This window comes from Cygnus olor, chromosome 3 (assembly GCF_009769625.2).
Source record: "Cygnus olor isolate bCygOlo1 chromosome 3, bCygOlo1.pri.v2, whole genome shotgun sequence".
In the NCBI taxonomy this organism is placed as follows: domain Eukaryota; kingdom Metazoa; phylum Chordata; class Aves; order Anseriformes; family Anatidae; genus Cygnus; species Cygnus olor.
In genome coordinates, this window is record NC_049171.1 from 71462947 (window position 1) to 71482576 (window position 19630).

The following is a 19630-nucleotide window of genomic DNA, read 5'->3' on the forward strand; positions in this document are numbered from 1 at the left end:
AGCGGGTGCGCGCGCGGGCGGCCCCCTTCGGCTGCAGCGGGAGAGGCGGGCGGGCGGGCGGCATGTCCCCTCCCCCGGCCCGCACCCCCGGCCGCCGTGCAGCCGAAGACAACGCTGCTCCTTCTCCCATTTTTTATTTTATTTTATTTTTTTCTTAATTTCCTAAATGGCAATGTCAGCTGGAGACGGCCGGCGTTACCTGCTGGCGTTGTTGGTGTTCGACCCAGGTGCTTCCTGGGAGAGAGCTTCCCTCGCTGAGGGAAGGAAACAACAAAGTCCAAAGCGATGAATTACGTGTAATTAGGAGGAAGACGTTGCGGAGGTAGAATTTCTTGCCAGCCTGCACTGCGTGCCGAGTCTACAAAGTGCAATTACAGTGTCCTGGTTACTGGCAGGGCTGGGACCTGCCCCCTCTATCCAGCTTGGGCAGGGGCTGGAAGCGTGCCCCATCTCCGGCCTTCCCCACACTGTCTCCTACTCTGGCCACACTTGCTTTTCCTCTGGGGAATGGACACCCTCCATCCCACCAAGCTTGGTCGCCTTGGAGGCTGCCCCCGGGGCTGAGGGATGGCTGCTGTCCCTCATTGTCAGCCATGGATGGCGAGCAATCATAGACTCACAGAGTCATTAAGGTTGGACAAGACCTCCAAGATCCTCTGGTCCAACCATCCCCCTACCACCACTGTCACCCACTAAACCGTGTCCCCAGGCACCACGTCCAACCTTTCCTTGAACACCCCCAGGGACGGTGACTCCACCACCTTCCTGGGTAACCCATCCCAATGCCTGACTGCTCTTTCTGAGAAGAAATGTTTCCTCATTTCCAACCTGAACCTCCCCTGGCGCAACTTGAGGCCATTCCCTCTGGTCCTATCACTAGTTACCTGTGAGAAGAGGCCAACCCCCAGCTCCCAACACCTTCCTTTCAGGTACCTGTAGAGAGCAATAAGGTCTCCCCTGAGCCTCCTCTTCTCCAGACTAAACAACCCCAGCTCCCTCAGCCGCTCCTCACAGGACTTATGTACCAGGCAAACCTATCTTTCAGGCAAACAATGGCAAACTCCTTCTCCATAGGGACCACATATCCATACGTGGTCCCTGTACGGGATAGGGGTCACGAGCCAAACACGACCACGTATCTCTATCTTCCTTGGTAGTTTTGCACCCACTTGTAGGCGGCCTCTTTAGGGGGTCTGGGCCTTGAATTCGCAGAACACAGGTGGTGCCCAGCGGCTTCAGCTGGTGGTGTTCAGAGACCACCAGTGAAGCAGGTACACTTGTGAACAAAAATAAAGTAGATTGTTCAATCATAAAGTAACAATAAAAGTAGCTTAATACATAAAATGGATTAAACAAAGGTTAAAACAAAAAGTAGATGGTTAACATTTTACATACACGAAGAACAAATGTGAAACACATACCCCTTTTCCTTAATTTTATTCACAATTAATTATATTCATCAATGAAGGAACAACTCCTTGACTGGCATTTACCATGCTGTATTATTTGCTTGAAATGGGCTTCATACCATAGTGTTGTTCTGCATTCAGTATGGTTGTGCATTTCAGGAAACGTATTCAGCAAATGTCATCAGTTAGGTTATCTCATTCTCTGCTTTTGTTTTAAATTATTTCTGAGGGGCAAAGTAAAATATTATTATTTTTTTTCCTATGAAGGCTTTGTGAGTGCTCCTCTTTCTTGGTTAAGAGGAAAAGGAACTTGATTCTTTTAAAATGATCTGTCAGGCCACGTTTTGATGACCAGTTATGCTAACTCACACCAAGAAACATCCTCTGCCAGAACAGATTTCTGCCTTGGAGATCAGATGCTCTTCAGAAAGCAGCTGCATTGAAAAAAGTAACTTCTGGACCAGGCCAAGGTCATTTCTTAGCCTCCTGTCAAGGAAATGGCATCTTTGAGCTAACTGTGCAAAACATGGAGGACTGTGTTGGTGAAGGAAAGTTTCTACGAAGAGAAAGATAGACCAGAGTGTATCCTGTTTCACTTAAGAGAGGCTTCAATCAGAGTTAAGAAAAGCTTTCTAACAACAACAAAAAATGTGATCTAAAATGTGTTATCCAAGGAGGTTGTAGGTTCCTGATCATTAGGAATTTGCAGGAAGAAGTCATTGGACAAACATTGGTAGGGTGCTCCCGTCATTCAGGTCCTGCCACAGTATTGACCAAGTGGCAAAAAAACCCAACACCCTCATAACGTATGCACTGTAATGTAGGGTATGACAGCAGAACAGTATCCGCTGGCTGTTACTGGCTTCAACTCAGCTATTAGGAAAACACTATATATAATATGATAGAAGCATGGAATATGATACATCTGTTACCGTCTTCTTACATATTACAGAAATAAATACAGTGGCTTTGTGTGAAAATCACGTTACTTCTGAAATAGATTAACCGTAATCACCACGTACAATATCTATCAAAAGACACCGTTTCCTGCTTTCATCGTATGTGTGATATTTTCATAGAGATACAAACACAACTGTATATAGCTCTTTCCTTTTTCAAATCAATTCCAAGTATCTACAATGGTTCAAAATCTAGAGAACCTATTTTGTTTTCAGGAAATTGTAAAATACAACTGAGGGTGTGCTTTCATAACTTCTTGATGTAGTTTGGCCTCCTTAGATTACAAAAACAGCAGTTTGGCTTAGCTACTCAGTTCAGCCCCAGGTTTTCTCCTCTAAAGAAAGACATCTGTATCTTAAACTAAGAACTATACCTTTATTTCCAGAAGTTTCTCCCAAGACACACGCCAGAGAGATGCCTACTCAAGTATGCAGGTATGTCCACAGACCCTCCCATTGAGGTAACAAGGGTTCCACTTCCATTTGTCTAAAAATAAGCCATTTCAAAAGAAAAAGAAAAAAAAAAGATAAAAAATCCCATGAGGTGAAATGGAGACTCATACACATACAAAGGAAGCTCAGTGTTGTATACCATAGATTATACTTTGTAATAGGGTATTTTCTCTCTTTTATATTTATGCAATTCTCTCTTACATTTTAAGGAAGATCACGGGGAACCTGGCTGTCAGTTCTCCTTTCTCCTCAGAAAGATATGAGATTCATGTTAACTTCTTTTTTCATGAAGCTTCTGCTGGTTTAAGTAGGAAACAAAAACAAAATGCCAGCAATCTGAAAAACTAAAGGAACCCTTCTCACCTTTTAACTGTATCCCCATTGAACCCAGCTAGAGGGTTTGCCACATCTTGGAAAGGAAAAAAAAATATCTATAGAATACACTTGCATCTCCGCAGGAGTTGTGGAGATGAGAATGAGAAGGCAGCTTTCCTTAGCAAGCATGAAGTTGTCCATTCTGGGGCTTCTTTTAGTAGCATGTTAGCATAGCATCAGGCTACTTTTATCATCTTCTTCCACTCATCCTGTGTGGCATTATTCTTTGCAACTGTTGTGTAATCTGCGAGTTTTTTTTCACAAGTCTGTTTAACCGTGACTGGGCAAGTTTCACAGACTGGTAAAATTTGCGTTCTTACACAACGATAGAAAAACCCCCATAGTATTAAGCAGAGAACACATGTTTGAAAGGAAGAGAATAATTTCTTTAGTTACTGGAAGTAGCTTCTTAAGTGCCTGTAACTCACAATGCAACTGAAAAATAGTTTTATGGGTTCCAAGCTGGTATTTCAGTGATTCTCAGGTTCTTCCCCACAGCAATAGCTTGAAGTCATGTCAAGGTCTCTCATTACCTTTTTCCTCATACTTTCACTCTCTTTCCCTGGGCCTCAAATCAGACTAAAGATTTGAATAGCAACTTTGCATTTCTAATAATGAAACCATCGAGAGCTCTGCCAGAATATTTTTTTCTTGCAGTAGAGAATCATCTTAGAATGTATGAAACTCATTTATCATGCTTTTTAATAGGAAAAAATATTACAAGTCTCAAGTCTCAATACGCAACATATTACTGTGGCAACAAATATTCAGAGGACATTCTTTTAGGCAATGATCTCCTTTCACCAACTTAGAGTTTAGTCCGGTAGCTTTTAAAGTGAACTTTGACAACATAAGAAACTATTCAGAACCGCTGATTCAAGGCATAACAAACTGCATTTTCAATTTTTATTATTAAATATTTTATTGCCTTTGCAGACACACGTGCAAAAAAGAAAACAAAAAACGGGGTACACATTTTTATCAAAAGCATTGGTAAGTGCTAAGAATATGCAGACAAAATGAAATACCTATCTTATTTCTCACGGATTTATATCCACATTCTGACCGGGGGAGGTTTGGGGTATTTCTCTGCTAATACACATACACTCTACTAATACTAATACACTGCCACTGACTTGAATGGCAGTACGTACAGAGTAAATGACTTTTGTCTTCTTACTAGCACCAAAGCAGTAATAATGGTGCCAGCTCAACTTCAACCCTCCTTTCTCCCACTTCCAAGTTTGAATGTTGGGTTCTTTGAGAGGTTCTCAGGCAAGTGTAATACTGATATCATCAGGACATCATTGAATATCAAAATATCTTCTAGTTTAGAAGACCAGTGTTCCTCACGCTTCCATGTTACCACAGACAGGTGCTTCAGCTAAAGATACATTCAGTTTCTGAAAACTGTTACCTATTTAGCTTGTATTTGTGTGAAAAAGCCTGTCTGGGAAAGAAGCACTTCCCACTAGGATATGAAAGCTTGGAAGCTGAATTTATTTTGCTGTTTTGCTTTTTTTTTTTATATCAATATAAATAGTACGAAATGTTTGGGTGTTGTTTTTTTTTCACATATAAAATTAGTGTGCAAAAGATCAGAAGGAAAAAGTTTTGTTGTGATTGGTGCGGGAAGGTGGCTATGCACATCTTCCAAGTAAAAATCCCAAATACAAAATACTTGAAATGTTTAAATATGTTTGTTAAAATAGGTATAAATACAATCAGAGTAAAAAAAAAAAAAGTCACTAACTTCTGAAAAAATGTCCTGCATTAATTCAAAGGATAGCAATAAATCACAGTGTATCAGGAAGCCACTTAGAAATATCATAGTTGGAAAACTTCCAGAAGTAGGAGCTATAATCGCTCCCCAGACCTTATGAATACATACTTCACTGACAATGCTCAGTGGTTTCCAGGGCGGCAAATTTTCTTTTCCCTCCTCGTATGCCAAACCAACTGCAGGCAGGCTCTCCTTACACAAAAGGAGAGATTATTTTTAAGCTTGAAAAGAGTACTGAAATGACATTAAAATGTTGTTTCCTTTATTCTTTGGGTATACTGAAGAATACACCCAAATTCTATTTTCTTTCCCAGGTGGAGATTTCTAATAACGGGAGAAGAGCCTTAGTTTTTGTATAACAAAGTGGATGTTAATAAATTTAATACTTCATGTTATATAAAATATATACAAAATGTCCATATTAAAATCAATGCTTATTAAAAGTCTATTGACAGGATAATCCTTCCACTAAAACTGCTTGTGTGTACGTGCAAGCACAGGAGACTCTTTAGACGCTTTCTCTAACCCCCAGCTGTTGTTTCCTTGTGGGTGCATTTAAAGAGGGCCACTGCATGTATCTCTTCTACTGACTGACCTGTTAATTGGCAGAAAAATGTATTTAAAGACTAAGAGCACAGCAGGTTTGAAATTTAGTTTATCAGTAGCTTAATTCATAAGAGTCAGTGAGATGCCTCAATGTTGCAGTGTGGGTGCTCAAAATGGACAAAAGCAATCACTTGCACACAAACTGAGCAAAATACACCTATTATGTTTTAAGGTGCAGCCTTCTTCTGTTAAGCCCAGTAACAGAGGGAAATCACAGAATGGTTTGGGTTGGGAGGGACCTTAAAGACCATCCAATTCCAACCCCCTGCCATGGGCAGGGACATCTCCCACTAGGCCAGGTTGCTCAAAGCCCTATCCAGCCTGGCCTTGAACACTTCCAGGGACAGAAACGAGTTCTGTGTCCTGCTCCTGCTAACACGCTCAGTATTTTGTCACACGAGCAGAGCACAAATCTGTTCAAGTATTTGCAACAAGCAGGCTCCGAACTAGTTAAAATTCAAACCTCCTGATTCTGTGGTGTATTCTGTCACCACAGGCATTAAGTATGCACTGCCTGCAGACCACTTTGAATAATAAGGTTGCTTCTTCAAATTTCTCATCTTCCCCAGGCTAAGTTATTAGCCCATCCTTCATTCCTCTTTCTTGCCTGAAACAAGTATCATTGCACTGAGATCTTCTAAATAGTTGCACCTCTAGTTACAGCCAGAGAATGCATTTCAATTAAAAATAATTAAAAATAGCTTTACCGACATTTCTAGTAGCCCATAAATAGAACTACCTTTAAGCACATTTAGGAACAAGTTACAAAACAAAACAAACAACTGCACAATAGCCCCCATGCTTCTACGGGTTGTCATTAAAGAAAAATCATTGTAAAGAATATCTGATTTTGAAGACATTCAAGTTGGTCCGTGATAGCTTCAGTAGGATAGTCACCTTCGGCAACACGATATGCAGCAGCAAAGGATTGTTCGTAGAGGGTGTTTTCTTCTGTATTCTAAAGCTTTTTTTACTTGTTCTTTGGCGTCTCCTACGTAGTCCTCAACATTTTGCATATTTATCTCAATGACGTCAAAGGTGTCTGCCTGTTCTTCTACCAGCAGGGCCACCTGCAGAAAGAGCTCGTGAACCTCCTTAATGCGACTTTCTAACTTCACCAGCTCCTTATGACGTGTCTCTATCTCATTCAAGGCTGAGCGAGCCCCCTTAACATCAGACAAGAGGTTCTCAGAGAAGACATCCCACTTGCCTTGCTCAATCATCTCCTCAATCTGGTTGCCAGAAACGTCTTTGCCCATGATCTCTAGCTGCCGCTGAATTCGAATCTTGCAGTTCTCCCGTTGGTTCATCTCCGTTGCGTTGTATTCAAACATAGCTTCCTGAAAGGCGTGCATGAGGTCCACATAGTGGTTCTTTGCCACCCTGGCAATGACAGACATAATCCCATATTTTGTTACTGCATCTTCGCTGAAATCTCTCATTATTTGGAGTTTCCTGTGGATGCTTTCTCCACGGGCCTTGATGTCTCTGGCAATACCATTAGTATCTCGTTTGATGCTACTGAGACGGCGCATGGAAGTAAGGAAGCGGCTGTTTTGCTTTTTGAGCCGCTTGACATCCTCTTTTAGGAGGTCATTTTCTGTCCGGATGGTCTGTATATCTTTATGAAGAGTTTCCAAGGCATAATCAGTCTCATAAAGGAGAATGTCGCGGGGTGAATTTTCATCCTCCTCACTATCAGAAAACTCGGGGTTGTGTAACCTGGCAAATTCACGCAGCTCGTTTAGCCGGTCTTTCATCCTGCCTGGAAAACAGGAAAAGTAGGAAACAATTTTAAAAATATTGGTTTGCAAGTTCATAACTAACCATACATTAAAGATAACCCAAAATATCAGATTTAAATTTGCTCACAGCATTTTAGAAGTTGATGGATCTCAAACCCAAAACTTTGGTGCTAGAGTACTTCGCTTAGAAACTAAAAAGTGCAGATCTGAAGACAACAAATCCTGAAGACAAATCCAAAAGAATAGTAAGATAGCTCCTAGGCCCTCAAAACAGCAGTCTTTCACTTGGAGAAAAAAAGAAAAAAAAACAACTAACTCAAGTAAATGATAGGAAAGCCTTCAGCTACCAGAAGGTGTAGAAGCACCAACAACTGAATGCTTCCCCTATCCTTTGCTCACTAGAGAAATCTCCTCTAGATCTTGACCCTTCATTGCATCAACTACCCCAAATAATCACAGGTCCTCTATCATTCTAAGTTTGTCTTTCCTGGAAGGAGAGCAGAAGCCTCTCAGAAACAGAAACCGTTCGTTTTTGTATGATGGAAACATCTTACAGAAATAATAAGGGAACACAGTTGTTACACATCAGGATCTGTTTTCCATTTTTGTCTCAGACTTAACTGCAGCTTCACTAAGACAACTACAGAATTAGTACTCTGTACAGACCAGGTGAGTAACAAGACATAAATCTCCTTTAGGTATGTTGTTTACTTGAAACTTTAGACCTAAAACCTTTGCAGAAAGTAAGATCTGAAAGCTTCAGCAAGAACCCTTTACTAAGCACTACAGCAAGCAGGAAGCTGAAAATTTCCCATCACAAAAGCTGTACAACCTATGACATCATTTAAATGAATAGGAAAGAGAACCAAATTAAGAAGTAACATCAAGCATAACATTTCCAGCATAACATTTCCAGATCTCTGTTATGTACAGGACTCTTTTTTTTTTTTTTTTTTTTAAATTTCCTCAGGAATTAAAGTACCTTCACAAGCATGTTATCAGCTGTGAACACATCCCTTCTTAGGATCATCAGTTATTCCCAGGTTAAGAGAAGTCCCATGTGAACATACTCAGGACAATAGGCCTAAATCCAGTGTGAATTAAGACTGCAAGTTTATAACCTATTTCATGGGATTGTTAGATGTGTTAAAGATGTTGGAGAGGAGACTGAGAAAAGATTTCATCACAGACACAACCTCTTCGGCTCATCTTCAGTGGGGGTATGTACTGGTCTTGAGAAGCGTCCTGATTAGCATCATGTTTACACTGGTGCAAAGGAGTTTCAACTTAAACCAATTCTTTACCAAGCAATATAAACCAAGAAAGTCCACCGATATCCTGAGAAATGAGCTTTCATTCAGGAATCCACACATGTAAGAATTGTTTGAATTTAAAGCATAAATTACATAGATGCAACTCAATCATACACTGAAAGCTGTAAGGTTTCAGTGAAAGGTTTTCCACCTCCTCCCTTAGCAATAATAAAATCAAGAATTACACCTCATGCCGCAAGACCGAGGTGAAAAATCCCCACCTAAAACGAAAACAAAATTGTGTGGGGCAGCTTTAAAGTCTGATTTACTCGACTTTAAAATTGTACAGCCAAGTTTACCTACAGGCACTGCAACAAGAATATCTACCCTTCATGTTTGGAAATTTGTTAGTGGACCATATTCTAGACAGCATGGTGGAAAGGGAACAAATAAAGAAGCATCTCACAACCTCAGGATTATTTAGATCTCTTCTAATCATTAACCATTTCTGAGATGTTTTTCACCTGAAATGTAGATGTGGTTCTGAAAACCAGCCACACTGCTAGTCTGACTGCATTCCTGACTCTTACTGGCTTCCCTAGAGTTTACGATCCTCCCTGTTTTAGTCTGATCCTTGAACATGTGATGTGTTCAGCAGTTTATTCTTTTATGTTTAACATCTTCATCTGGAAACAGCAAACAATAGTTTTTATGATCAAACCTTAAAATGATCATCCACAGAAGCAAGATGCCATCGGTGTAATCTAAATCATGTGTGTGCAGGCTTATGTAAGTTACCTCTGTGCTTACCATTTCTTGAACTTGAGGAAAACTGAATTTCAAAGAAATTTGATGAAACTTCCTAAAGAAAACTCCACAGAGAGCAGTATGACAACTGGCTCAACAATAATTGCAAATTATTTTATGTGCTTAACAAAGGCGGTGCACTTCTCTGGAAAAATACCCTAAGAATGGCTAAATCTACAAGGTACTATATTGCATTCTTCTACACTTCAGGCACCCAAAACTTCCAACAATTTTAATTCAGAGATGCTCTCAAGTATGCATACACTTACATCAGGAATTTGGTACAATATAATAACTCCTTTTTCTACTCAAAACTGAAGCAAGAATTCTAGGCCAAGACTGGGGAAAGTTTACATTTAAACACAAAACCACACTGAGTAAGAACTCTTGCATAATAAGCTCATAACTTTATAGGAAAAGGTCTACCCTTCCTTCCCCTACCCTCAAAAGTGCATCTTGTAGTTTGTCTTTCTCACCCACAACTAATATAAGGTGTTAGATAAAATAATGTAGGAAGAAAGGGAGAAGCAGAAACATAGTAATTTTCACGCTGTATATTACCAATGTTGTAATAAGTTCATGTGTATACTAATTCTGCAGCACCTCTGTAAAAAAATTGCTTTTTTTTTTATACAACATGGAAGAATAAAAAGTCAAACATTAAAATAAGAGTAAGGAGCTGTCAAATGTAGACTCAGGTTGCACAGTAATGTCTCCTACGCACAGGATGATCATGCAATTAAACACTGTCCTGCATCCTATCACTTCCACCAAGTCTCTGCTTGCAATCTGTATGTGCTGAAAAAAAAAAAGTTGTACAACATGAAATTTAATATCATTCAGTTCACGGTTAGATATCTCATTTACTGTGTTACTACTTTTCATTTCCTCAGTGTTTTCTCCTGTGATATCCCTGGAATGCTCCATAAACTCCTTGGAGTCCTCTGGGGAAGGCAGTCCTAACAGCCCAATCTGCAGACACAGATTTCGGCACAGAGTGATTAAGGACAACACTATCACGCTTGATGAGTTATGATGCCAACTTAAGACACTTGAAGCACAGTTCTCCGTACCTTGTAAATTCAGAAGTCAGCTCCTTCTGACTTCAGTCACTGCTGCGAGTCTCAGGCACTTCGCCAAGTAAGCTCCTGATGTAACCAGCTGGACATCAGCAAACGAACGCATGGATCTAGGCCACTTGTGAGAAGTTCATCTCCAAAGATACATGCAGCACCACCCACAATCTCTATGATCTGGTAGAATCCAATTCTAAATATGAACAGAGGAATCAAATTAAAGTTTCACAAACAATCTTTAGCCTGGGTTTTCCCAGTTTCTCAGTGCTTAGCACTAAAAGCCTATGTTATTTTTGAAACTACATACCAAAACATACATTACTGGTGGTCAATATTAGGATCCTTTAACTCTGCACGGAGGACCTGTACCAGCCAGGGTAATGACTCTACTGATAAAGTGACCACGTTTCTGTCCTAATAAATGGATGCCCCCTCTTCAAGCCTCACTTCAGAGTTCTATACACAGTCGGGGACTTTTTGATGTCTTCTTTCATTCTCCATGAGTCCTGTCCCTTTTTCTCTGTTTCTAAAGTCCATCACCTAGCCTGCCGCCCACTTAGCCTCTATATTTTCAGGATGCTTTTATCTACATACAGTGCCTGGACAGGTGGAGAACAGGAAGAGAATGACTATATGCATTTTGACATCACACTAGGCCACAAACTCCACAAATGTAAGAGAAGACGTAATCAGTGTATGCCATTATGCCCAATTACTCTTTAGGTTAGCATTTGCAATCTTTGGCCAAAGAGATCTGTAAGAGTCAAGAAAATATTTAGGCTTCAGCCTTCTGACAACAGTAAACTCATGTGGGGCATTTGCAAACTGCTGTTTTGAGGGACTCATAATTTGGAAAAATTTTAGGAGATTTTCATTAGGAAAAGAGCCAGCTTGAATACAACGGTACCTTGGAAGTCTTTCCCAATTTCAAATTCCCATTTCAAACAAAGGGGAACCAGATCTTCCCGAGAGAGGCCAATAACTTCCAAACATTCCTTTGATAGAGTCAGTGACAGAACTGACATGAAATGCTGAAACAAACAGAAAACAATAGGAAAGCAGGGAGAACCAGCCATTTGAAAAGCTGCAGCTTAACCCATCAGCATTTAGAAACGCTGACCTCCTTTATCAGATGCCGCTGTTACTCAGTAAAGTTTAATTACATTTACTTACATGTTAATATCACTGTTGTAATTAAAACAGCCATATATTAATACTTAGTACACTGCTATTTTTTAGTGATAGGCTCAGCTCTCTCTCCCTTAATACAGGGCGCTATGCAGCAGTAGAAGCTGAGCCCCCTGACTAGAGAGTTGCTGTGCAACAAAGGGCCTTGGGTCCTGGTGGCCATCCAGTTGAACATGAGTCAGTGATGCGCCCTTGTGGCAAAGGAGGCCAACAGCATGCTGGGCTGGAGTGGCAGAAGTGGTCAAGGGAAGTGATCCCCCCCCATCTGACACCTGTAGCTGGAGTGCTGTGTCCATGCTGGGCCTCCCCAGCATAAGAGATTTGGGCACAATGGAGTGAGTCCCAAGGAGGCTGCCAAGATGGTCAGAGGTGCCATGTGAGGAGAGGCCAAGAGAGCTGGGACTGTTCAGCTTGGAAAACAGAAAGCTCAAGGGAGCTTGAAAAAAAAAAAAAAAAAAAAAAAAAAAGAACAAACTGAGAAGGTTACAACTTCAAAGCCAGGTACCCGCCAAGTACAGTCACCTGGGGCTATGTTCAGTATTCGTATCTTCACGTTAGTGTGCTGCTTCTTGGTATTAATCACCACTATGACTAGCTTTCCCATGATGCATGAGAAAGATGCAAGCTATCCTATTAAGGTCAGACAGCAGGACATGAGATTTCAGACAGGAAAGGAAACCCACTCTGAAAGTCAAAAACTGCAACAAGCCCCATTCCACTAGCCCCAGCTACAGACAAAAAGGAGTCCTTAGCTGCTGTAGCACAACATGCCTGACAAAACAAGCTATTTGCAGTACCAGAAATTAGCTGTAAGAGCGTGTTATGCATAGCACTACAAGCATGTATTTCCACTACTGTGCTAATGTTCTGCATCCTGTTATCTAAGTAGAAATAACTAAAGAAAGAATGGAAAGTTATTTCTCTAAAAGCAAATGAGTTGCACGCCTATATTTGGCTCAGCTTTAACATTTGTGTATCTGCACCACTGAGTTTGCAGACGAACAGTGAAATAAACCAGCAGGTTCAGCACAGCATCCATATTTGAATCACGAGCAGCTGGGAAGGAAGCCAATGTAGGTTTTTTCTTTCTACAGCATTCATAAAAGGCAGCTACTAGTTATTAGCAGTTTGTGGGTCAACAAAAGTCTAGTCAGTAATCTTTTCATCCTTGAGTAGGACCTTACAAGACGAAGGTTTTACTTCAGTTGAAGTGGCCTTTTTGAGGAAAAACAGATACTTCAAAACAAGTCATTTAAAAACTATTTCTATTTGCAGTTCTTCTCTCCCTTGGAAGGTAGAAGTCACCATGTGCTCCCCTATAAACCCACGTGGTTCACCTGGTCTGGTGTCCTGCCTCTGAATGACACAGGCTATTGCTTGCATGACACCTGACAGACGTGACCCAAGAAACAAGTGGTGAACAATTAGGAAATAATCTGCTTCTAGGCAGAATTACTTCATAGCCAGCTGTGTATCAGCACATTCCAGTGACTTCCCATACATACTGTTTGTGGACCATGCAGTATTGATGGAAATTGGTGGAGTCAAACATACTCAATTACAAGGCAAATAATATACTGCTGCTACGCAGAAATCTGAGTCATTTATAGCAACAAGCGTTAAATGCAGATGAAGCTTTTCTCTTACGAGCTGCAGTCTCAGATTTAATCGTTTTCTAGTATCTTTCTCTTTTAGAGCAGATTCAATCTTTTTGCCTGGTATTTGTTTTCCTACAATAGATTACAAGATATTAACTTGGAAAATGAACTATTGTTTTCAATAGGATTTCTCTTTACCAAAGAGCTTCTAATTGACTCAGAGCAGAATGCTAATCATCCTTCCAGACCAAATTCCCCACCCCCTCAATCACCTCCACCACTGGTAAAAGAGCAGGCTTGAATTTGTCAAATCTCTTCTATTCTTCTTGCTTCTCATCTATAAAAACTTGAGGGAACACCAAAAAAACTGTAATATTGTGATTAGGACACTGTCCTCTGGAGCTGTTTTAAGACCACATCTGTATAGTCTGCTCTGACATTAACGACTACGATAGAGATCAGCATGTCAAAATCTTTTTGCAGCCTCACTGAAAGGAAGTTATCATTTTCTCTGGATTTTCTCATATTTTGCAACGTCTAAAAGCACACAGAATGCATTCAGGATTGAAAATACATCAGTTAACACAGAACACCAGTTATAGAGCTACAGAGATCCAGCAAGAAGTCACAACTGTATCCGAAGAATATTGGACACAACCACTTCATTGCGTAGTCAAAGTCTGTTTACAGCAGAATATCCCCTCACACTTTCAGTCACATTGTCGAGAAGTGTATGCAATTGCTAATGTCTCAGGGCAGGTTTTTTTCAAAAGCCTGCACGAAGCGTCAACTTCTCAGTTTGCACCAGAGCTAGTTATTTCTTACAAGCCAGTACGTTCAAAGAAACAGGCAGAGCTCCATCTTCTGCAGACTATGCAGTGTCTGAAGCTCCATGTCTCCCTTGTTTCCTCTCATACCATAAAGGCTAGTTAGAAAGGCTTAGGGGAATAAAAAATTAGCATTCAAATAGTTTGTTGCCTCTAACTCAAAGTAATGAGGCAACAATAGCTTGACTGATAGCTTTAGAGGTTCTTTGGCTTAGCCAGGTTTCTTCAACAGTATTCAATCTCTTCAATGTAAAGTAACTCTCAATTTTTGCACCAGAGCATATTACAAATTCAAGGACCAAGCATGCACCCCACATTTCCCAGACATATTCAGCAATATTAACTATCTTGTTATTTTCCATAGACCGGTTATCAGGTTTTCCAGACACCAGCAACAAAAGTAGGAGAAGCAGCTGGCATACATTAAACGCACACATAATATGGATATAATTTTTCAGATATTTATGAAGAGACTGGCAAAAAAAAATGAAGTTTTGCCTAGTTACTACACAGTTTACATGCTAAATAAATGTTATTCTTGCACTAGAGAGGACGGTCTGTTGTATACATGTCGGCTGCTACTATCTATTGGGCTGTCTACATTTTCACTGGGGAGCTGTGGATCACCACTGACAAATTTTCCGTCCTGGACAGACATAAGATGGATTCTCAGTAGCTTCACTGGACACGTTTCTGGCAAGTGCCACTGCTGAGCAATTATAACTAGATTTATTTTTGTCTCTGCAGACCTGTACCAGGGCTATAGACAAAAAAGTTTCTTGATCTTCACTACATGGCCCATTAAAAAAATGGGTAGTCTTCACATGCATTGTTTGAAAACCAAAACTGTTAGCCCCCTCTAACAATCATCATGCTTCTACATACAAATGGAGTAAGGATAGGGAATTCTAATGTGCACCCCAAATTTAGCCACTTCTTTTTCCTAAGGAGGCTAGAAACCACACAGTTAGCAACTTCAGGTTTTGAAAAGCTGATAAATTGCTGGAAACCTGGAGTCCTGGGAGCTGACTCTGATGGACCTGAATGTGCCCAGCTTTCTGAAAACGGAGTGCCATTAAAAAGAGCAGATACACGTCATGGGAATGCATTTTATCACAGGAGGAGAAAAAAAACAAAACAACATTACTACTCTCCTTCAAATACTTCTCACACAGTGTATTGCAGGTTAACTACTGCAGCATGTCCTTTCCTCCCGAGACAGGCAAAGCTGAAGTCTTCAGTCAAAACGGACCTGGACAGAGATGGGGGAGCTTGAACTGTACCACCTCAGGCCTTGCAAATAGTAACACAGAAACATGCCACCAACGTAAGCTGTGAGCCAGCCAGCCATGCGTTTCTTGGCAATTACTGCAGCTCAGCACCAGGTGAGTCACTGCGCGAGGAAACCAGGCGCGGTGCTGTCACGGCGGTGCTGTCATGGCGGTGCTGTGAGTGGGTTGGGGCTCTGACGAGTCACCTCAGCTCTGACACAGGTTGGCTCAGCGAACAGACAGGTACTGACCACGGTTATGTAACTGCTCTCTTGCTACTACCAAATGGCATTTAGAGGCCATTAAGGCATTATGTTGGCATCTGCGTAGATGTATGAGGTTGCATGTGATCATCAGTCAGACGCAAAATGTTCTACAGGCATTTTTAAGTTAGCACAACAACATTATTATTTTCTTGAATACGCATATGTTTACCACTTACAGTACAGTGTTACAATCTGGGATCAAGTATTCTTCTCTACAAAAAATCCCTTTACAGTTAAGCATAGGGTGCTTTATTGGTATTAGTTTACGTAGGCCTGTACATGAGGCTCAGTTCTGCATCCTACTGCTAACTGTACCCAACCGTAACTGGAGCAAAAGAGGTTCGGTCCAGAAGTGTCCCTCACAGACACAGGTACACACGCACAGCCTTAGCCCCAGGACACGCTGGGCGCTGGCAGGCATTACAGCAATTACTCCACACCCCGTAGCAGCCCATGGGTGTTCACAGGCCTGCCCAAAGTAGCAGTGCCACTGAGATGAGATACAGATGTAATTAGCCATGTATTGCCAGCGGTTCTTGGGTGATCGATCCCTGACTGGGCATACCCAAAGCTCAAGCATGCTTTAATCTTGTATTCAAAAATAAGTGGTTTGTCACTAACACAAATATGGCACAAGTGAAAGATAGAGCAGAAAAAGTGGAAGTAGTCTGTACTTTCTGGGCTTTTGTCAACATGTATTTGTCCAGAACCATCTTAAACCACATCAGTTAGACTTGCTTCTCTGTTGGGTTAACTGGCTTAGCACATAGAGCGAGAGCACATTATAAGCCTTACAAAGTCAAGAAACGTGACACCACCCCTCCGTGATAAACTGCAGAAATACGGTCTAGAGGAGAAGCACACCACACTGCGTGTGGTAGGCTAGATGAGATAGCGAGCCACTTGACATAATCAGCAAAAGCTATCGGAACAGATGAAGAAGCTGAACTGTGCTGCTGGCTTCACGTGGAGCCCCCCTGTGCCACAGGCGGGTCCCAGAGGGGGCAAGAGCAGCACAGCTGCCCCTCAGCAATGCTCCTGCTGGCCAGGGACAGCTCATGGAGGGGGACACGGCCTGGAGGGCAGCCCCAGGTGCACACATCACCAGAAGCAGCCCTTCCGCAAAACCATGTAGCAGTGGTGATCCAGCATTTGGTGCTGAGTTGGGTTTATCGGATTAAATTGACGTTGCCTCAGTAATTTCTGCACTGTGTTCTGTCATCCCCGCACTACATGGATGACTGAGGAGTCAAAGAAATTGATGGGCCAGATAGAAGATAACAGAGGGTGTATCTGAACATCTGGACAAGCACCTTCATATTTGATACAGCATATATCTTCTGTCATAACTGGTTTTGAATATGCCAACACTATGATGGCTTTCTGTCAGGCTAGCAGGTTATCCATATCCTCAATTAGCAGTTTGGATAATAGAGCTTAACGTGAGCCTTTACACTCTCCAGATGACACTGAACCAAGGCCAGGCTGGATTGGGCTTTGAGCAACCTGATCTAGTGGGTTGCATCCCTGCCCATGGCAGAGGGTGGAACTGGGTGGTCCTCAAGGTCCCTTCCAGCCCAACCAATCTATGATTCTGTGAGCTGGGAGAGGGTGGAAGCAAGTGTTTGGTGGTGGAGGGAAGGAGAAATAACTGGGACTTAAGATCATCATGTCAAGTAAGAGAAGCACTACCATAACTAAAAGGAAATTCAAGGTGTAGCACATTTAGAAGTAATCATTTGCTCTGATACAAAGCAGGGAATACCTATGTTGGTAGCAGGAAAGCATCAGTGGCGTTATAGCAGATTGCAAGCTAAGAAGCGAGTTCACGATATAATGCCTTCGTAAAAAAAAATAAAAATATGTCGCTTATGTGAGAGATGGCATGGGAAGCACTCATTTAACCCTGCTTAGCATAGATAAGGCCTCAGTTGGAATACCACATCCAGCACTCGTTACCAGACTAGAAAAACTACAGAATACAGGATAGTGTCTCCAAAAGGTTTAGAAAATCTAGCTCCGGAGGAAGAGGAGAAGGATGTAAGCTTGTTCCTTGCAGAATACAAGGGAGAGAGACTCTGCACTCTAATGTATAAAAGGAGTTTATGAAAATAAATCATTATTTGTGTTTCCCATGTCAACAAAGGAAACGATGTCAACAAAAGTCATCCGTTTGATTCACACATGAGATTTACATTGAGCTAGCTAAGACTGCCTGAAAATTGGATCAGTTCTCCACAGGAACACCACGGAGTCCTCTTCCTCAGAGGACACCAATGGGCTACAGAAACCTTTTGCAGGTCTGGCTCATATGCACTGCTCCAGTGCCCCAGAATGGATTAGGTCATGTCTTAAAATCGCTCCATGGCCTTACATTTCCACGATCTGTCCAGCTCCCTCTCACCCCCAGTCCTGCTGTGTGCCCATGCCAGGGAACAGTCCTGGTGAAACCTTTCTCCCAGCAGATCTCTCTTCTCTCCGTTATTGCAACAAGCATTTCTCCTTTTGGAGCAGGTTGCGGTAAGTGCTAAATTAGCATGGCTTTTTTTCTCACAGAAGGCTCTCTCCAACTTTTCTCTCCAAAAACAGGGTGCGTAATGCAATGCAGGTGACACGAGCCAAACCCCACGCCACCCGAACTCTTCAAGACCGCAATACACTACGCAGTGGGGCTCCACAACACCTTGGTTATCTGCAGTGCCCATATCACATTATCCCCATCTTAATGTGTCAAGAGATCTTCTGTATCATGCTTATTTTCTCGATAAGGATCTCTTACGACAACAGAGGTTAACTCGTAGTTTTAGCCCCAGCCAAAACACCAGGCGTGTTTGTCATATGAGTTAGCATGCAATTTCGGTTTCAGAGCAGTGGTCATACAGCGCAGTCAGCAAGGTGAGAAAAAAGTCTTCAGAAGTGTTGGGCATCTGAAGCATGCTTTCTTACAGAAGAGCTTTACCCCATTTGTCTGCTTAGCCTGTTAGACTTTTTGTCAGTTATTTGACTAGAGAAGAGTTACGGTCATCTCACAGCCTCACCACTTCTACATGAAGCTATTTAAATAGCAAGTAACACTATTGACAGGAAGGCAGCATCCTTCAATTTCTCATCGTAAAGACCCATATATTTCCATTTTCATCCCTGACAGCTTAGAAGAAGACGGCTCCAAAAATACCCCCTCCAGAACAGGAACCAGAAATGTCCGTTTCAGGCCAGCGTTACCCTGCTAGTCATTTCCTCTGCTGGCACCACACAGCCACACGCAGCTACCTCAACCGTACCCTCCGCGGCAGGCAAGGAAATGGGCGCTAATTAATAGGAAGCAATCGAGGCACGCTAACTGCGGCACCTGCTCACCAATCCCTTGGCCCTTTGCCCCCCTGTGGGACACCCCAGCTCCCCCAAACCGTCCAGAGCACACCCCCAGACCTTGCCATGCCCTGTGCCCGGGGTCCCACCTCCCCTCCGCTCGAAGGCAGCGAGGAAGGCTCCCCTCGCCCTCCCGCCCCCCGGCACTCACCGCCCGCCGCGCTCCCCGAGCTCCCCGCGCCGTCGGAGCGGCCGCGCCGTCGAGCCGAGCGCTAGTCCCGGCGGGGCGCCCCGCCCCCGCGGCTCGCCTCGCCCGCCCATTGGCTGCGGGAGGGGGGTCGATTTGCATAGCCCCGCCCCTCCCTGCCGTCGAGGGGCGGCTGGACGGGAGGGGCCCCCTTCCTCCTCCTCCTCCTCCTCCTCCTCCTCCTCCTCCTCCCCGGCCCCACCCGGCCCCTCGGGGCGGTGCTGGGCTCGCAGCACTTGCTGAGGCGGGGGAAAGCCCGCCCCGCCGGTGCTGGGAAGTGTGGGTGGGCTGAGGTTGCCCTTTCCCTGCCGGCCGCCCCGCGGACGCCGCCTGCCCTTTCCTGCCCGACGGGGCGCCCGGGTCCCTTTTTAGCCCATTTTTGGGGTGGTGACTTGATCTCTGATGACTTTGGCCATTCCTGAAAGCACACAGCAGAAACAAACAAAAAAATACCCTTT

At 42.8% G+C, this 19630-nt stretch overlaps 1 protein-coding gene across 1 annotated transcript; it reads right to left on the bottom strand.

The window, feature by feature from the left end:
- Positions 1 to 1145: 1145 nt before the first annotated feature.
- STX11 (syntaxin 11) lies at positions 1146 to 19327 on the bottom strand. The gene is made up of 3 exons (XM_040552538.1): positions 19137 to 19327; positions 10464 to 10659; positions 1146 to 7350 (listed from the first exon to the last, which is right to left on the bottom strand). The coding sequence occupies exon 3, from the start codon at positions 7343 to 7345 to the stop codon at positions 6479 to 6481; it is 867 nt and encodes a 288-aa protein (XP_040408472.1). The 5' UTR covers positions 7346 to 7350; positions 10464 to 10659; positions 19137 to 19327; the 3' UTR covers positions 1146 to 6478.
- Between the last annotated feature and the right edge of the window lie 303 nt (positions 19328 to 19630).

Bases quoted from the DNA above. Each gene is read 5' to 3' on its own strand.
- STX11 (XM_040552538.1), bottom strand. From the start codon at position 7,345: ATGAAAGACCGGCTAAACGAGCTGCGTGAATTTGCCAGGTTACACAAC.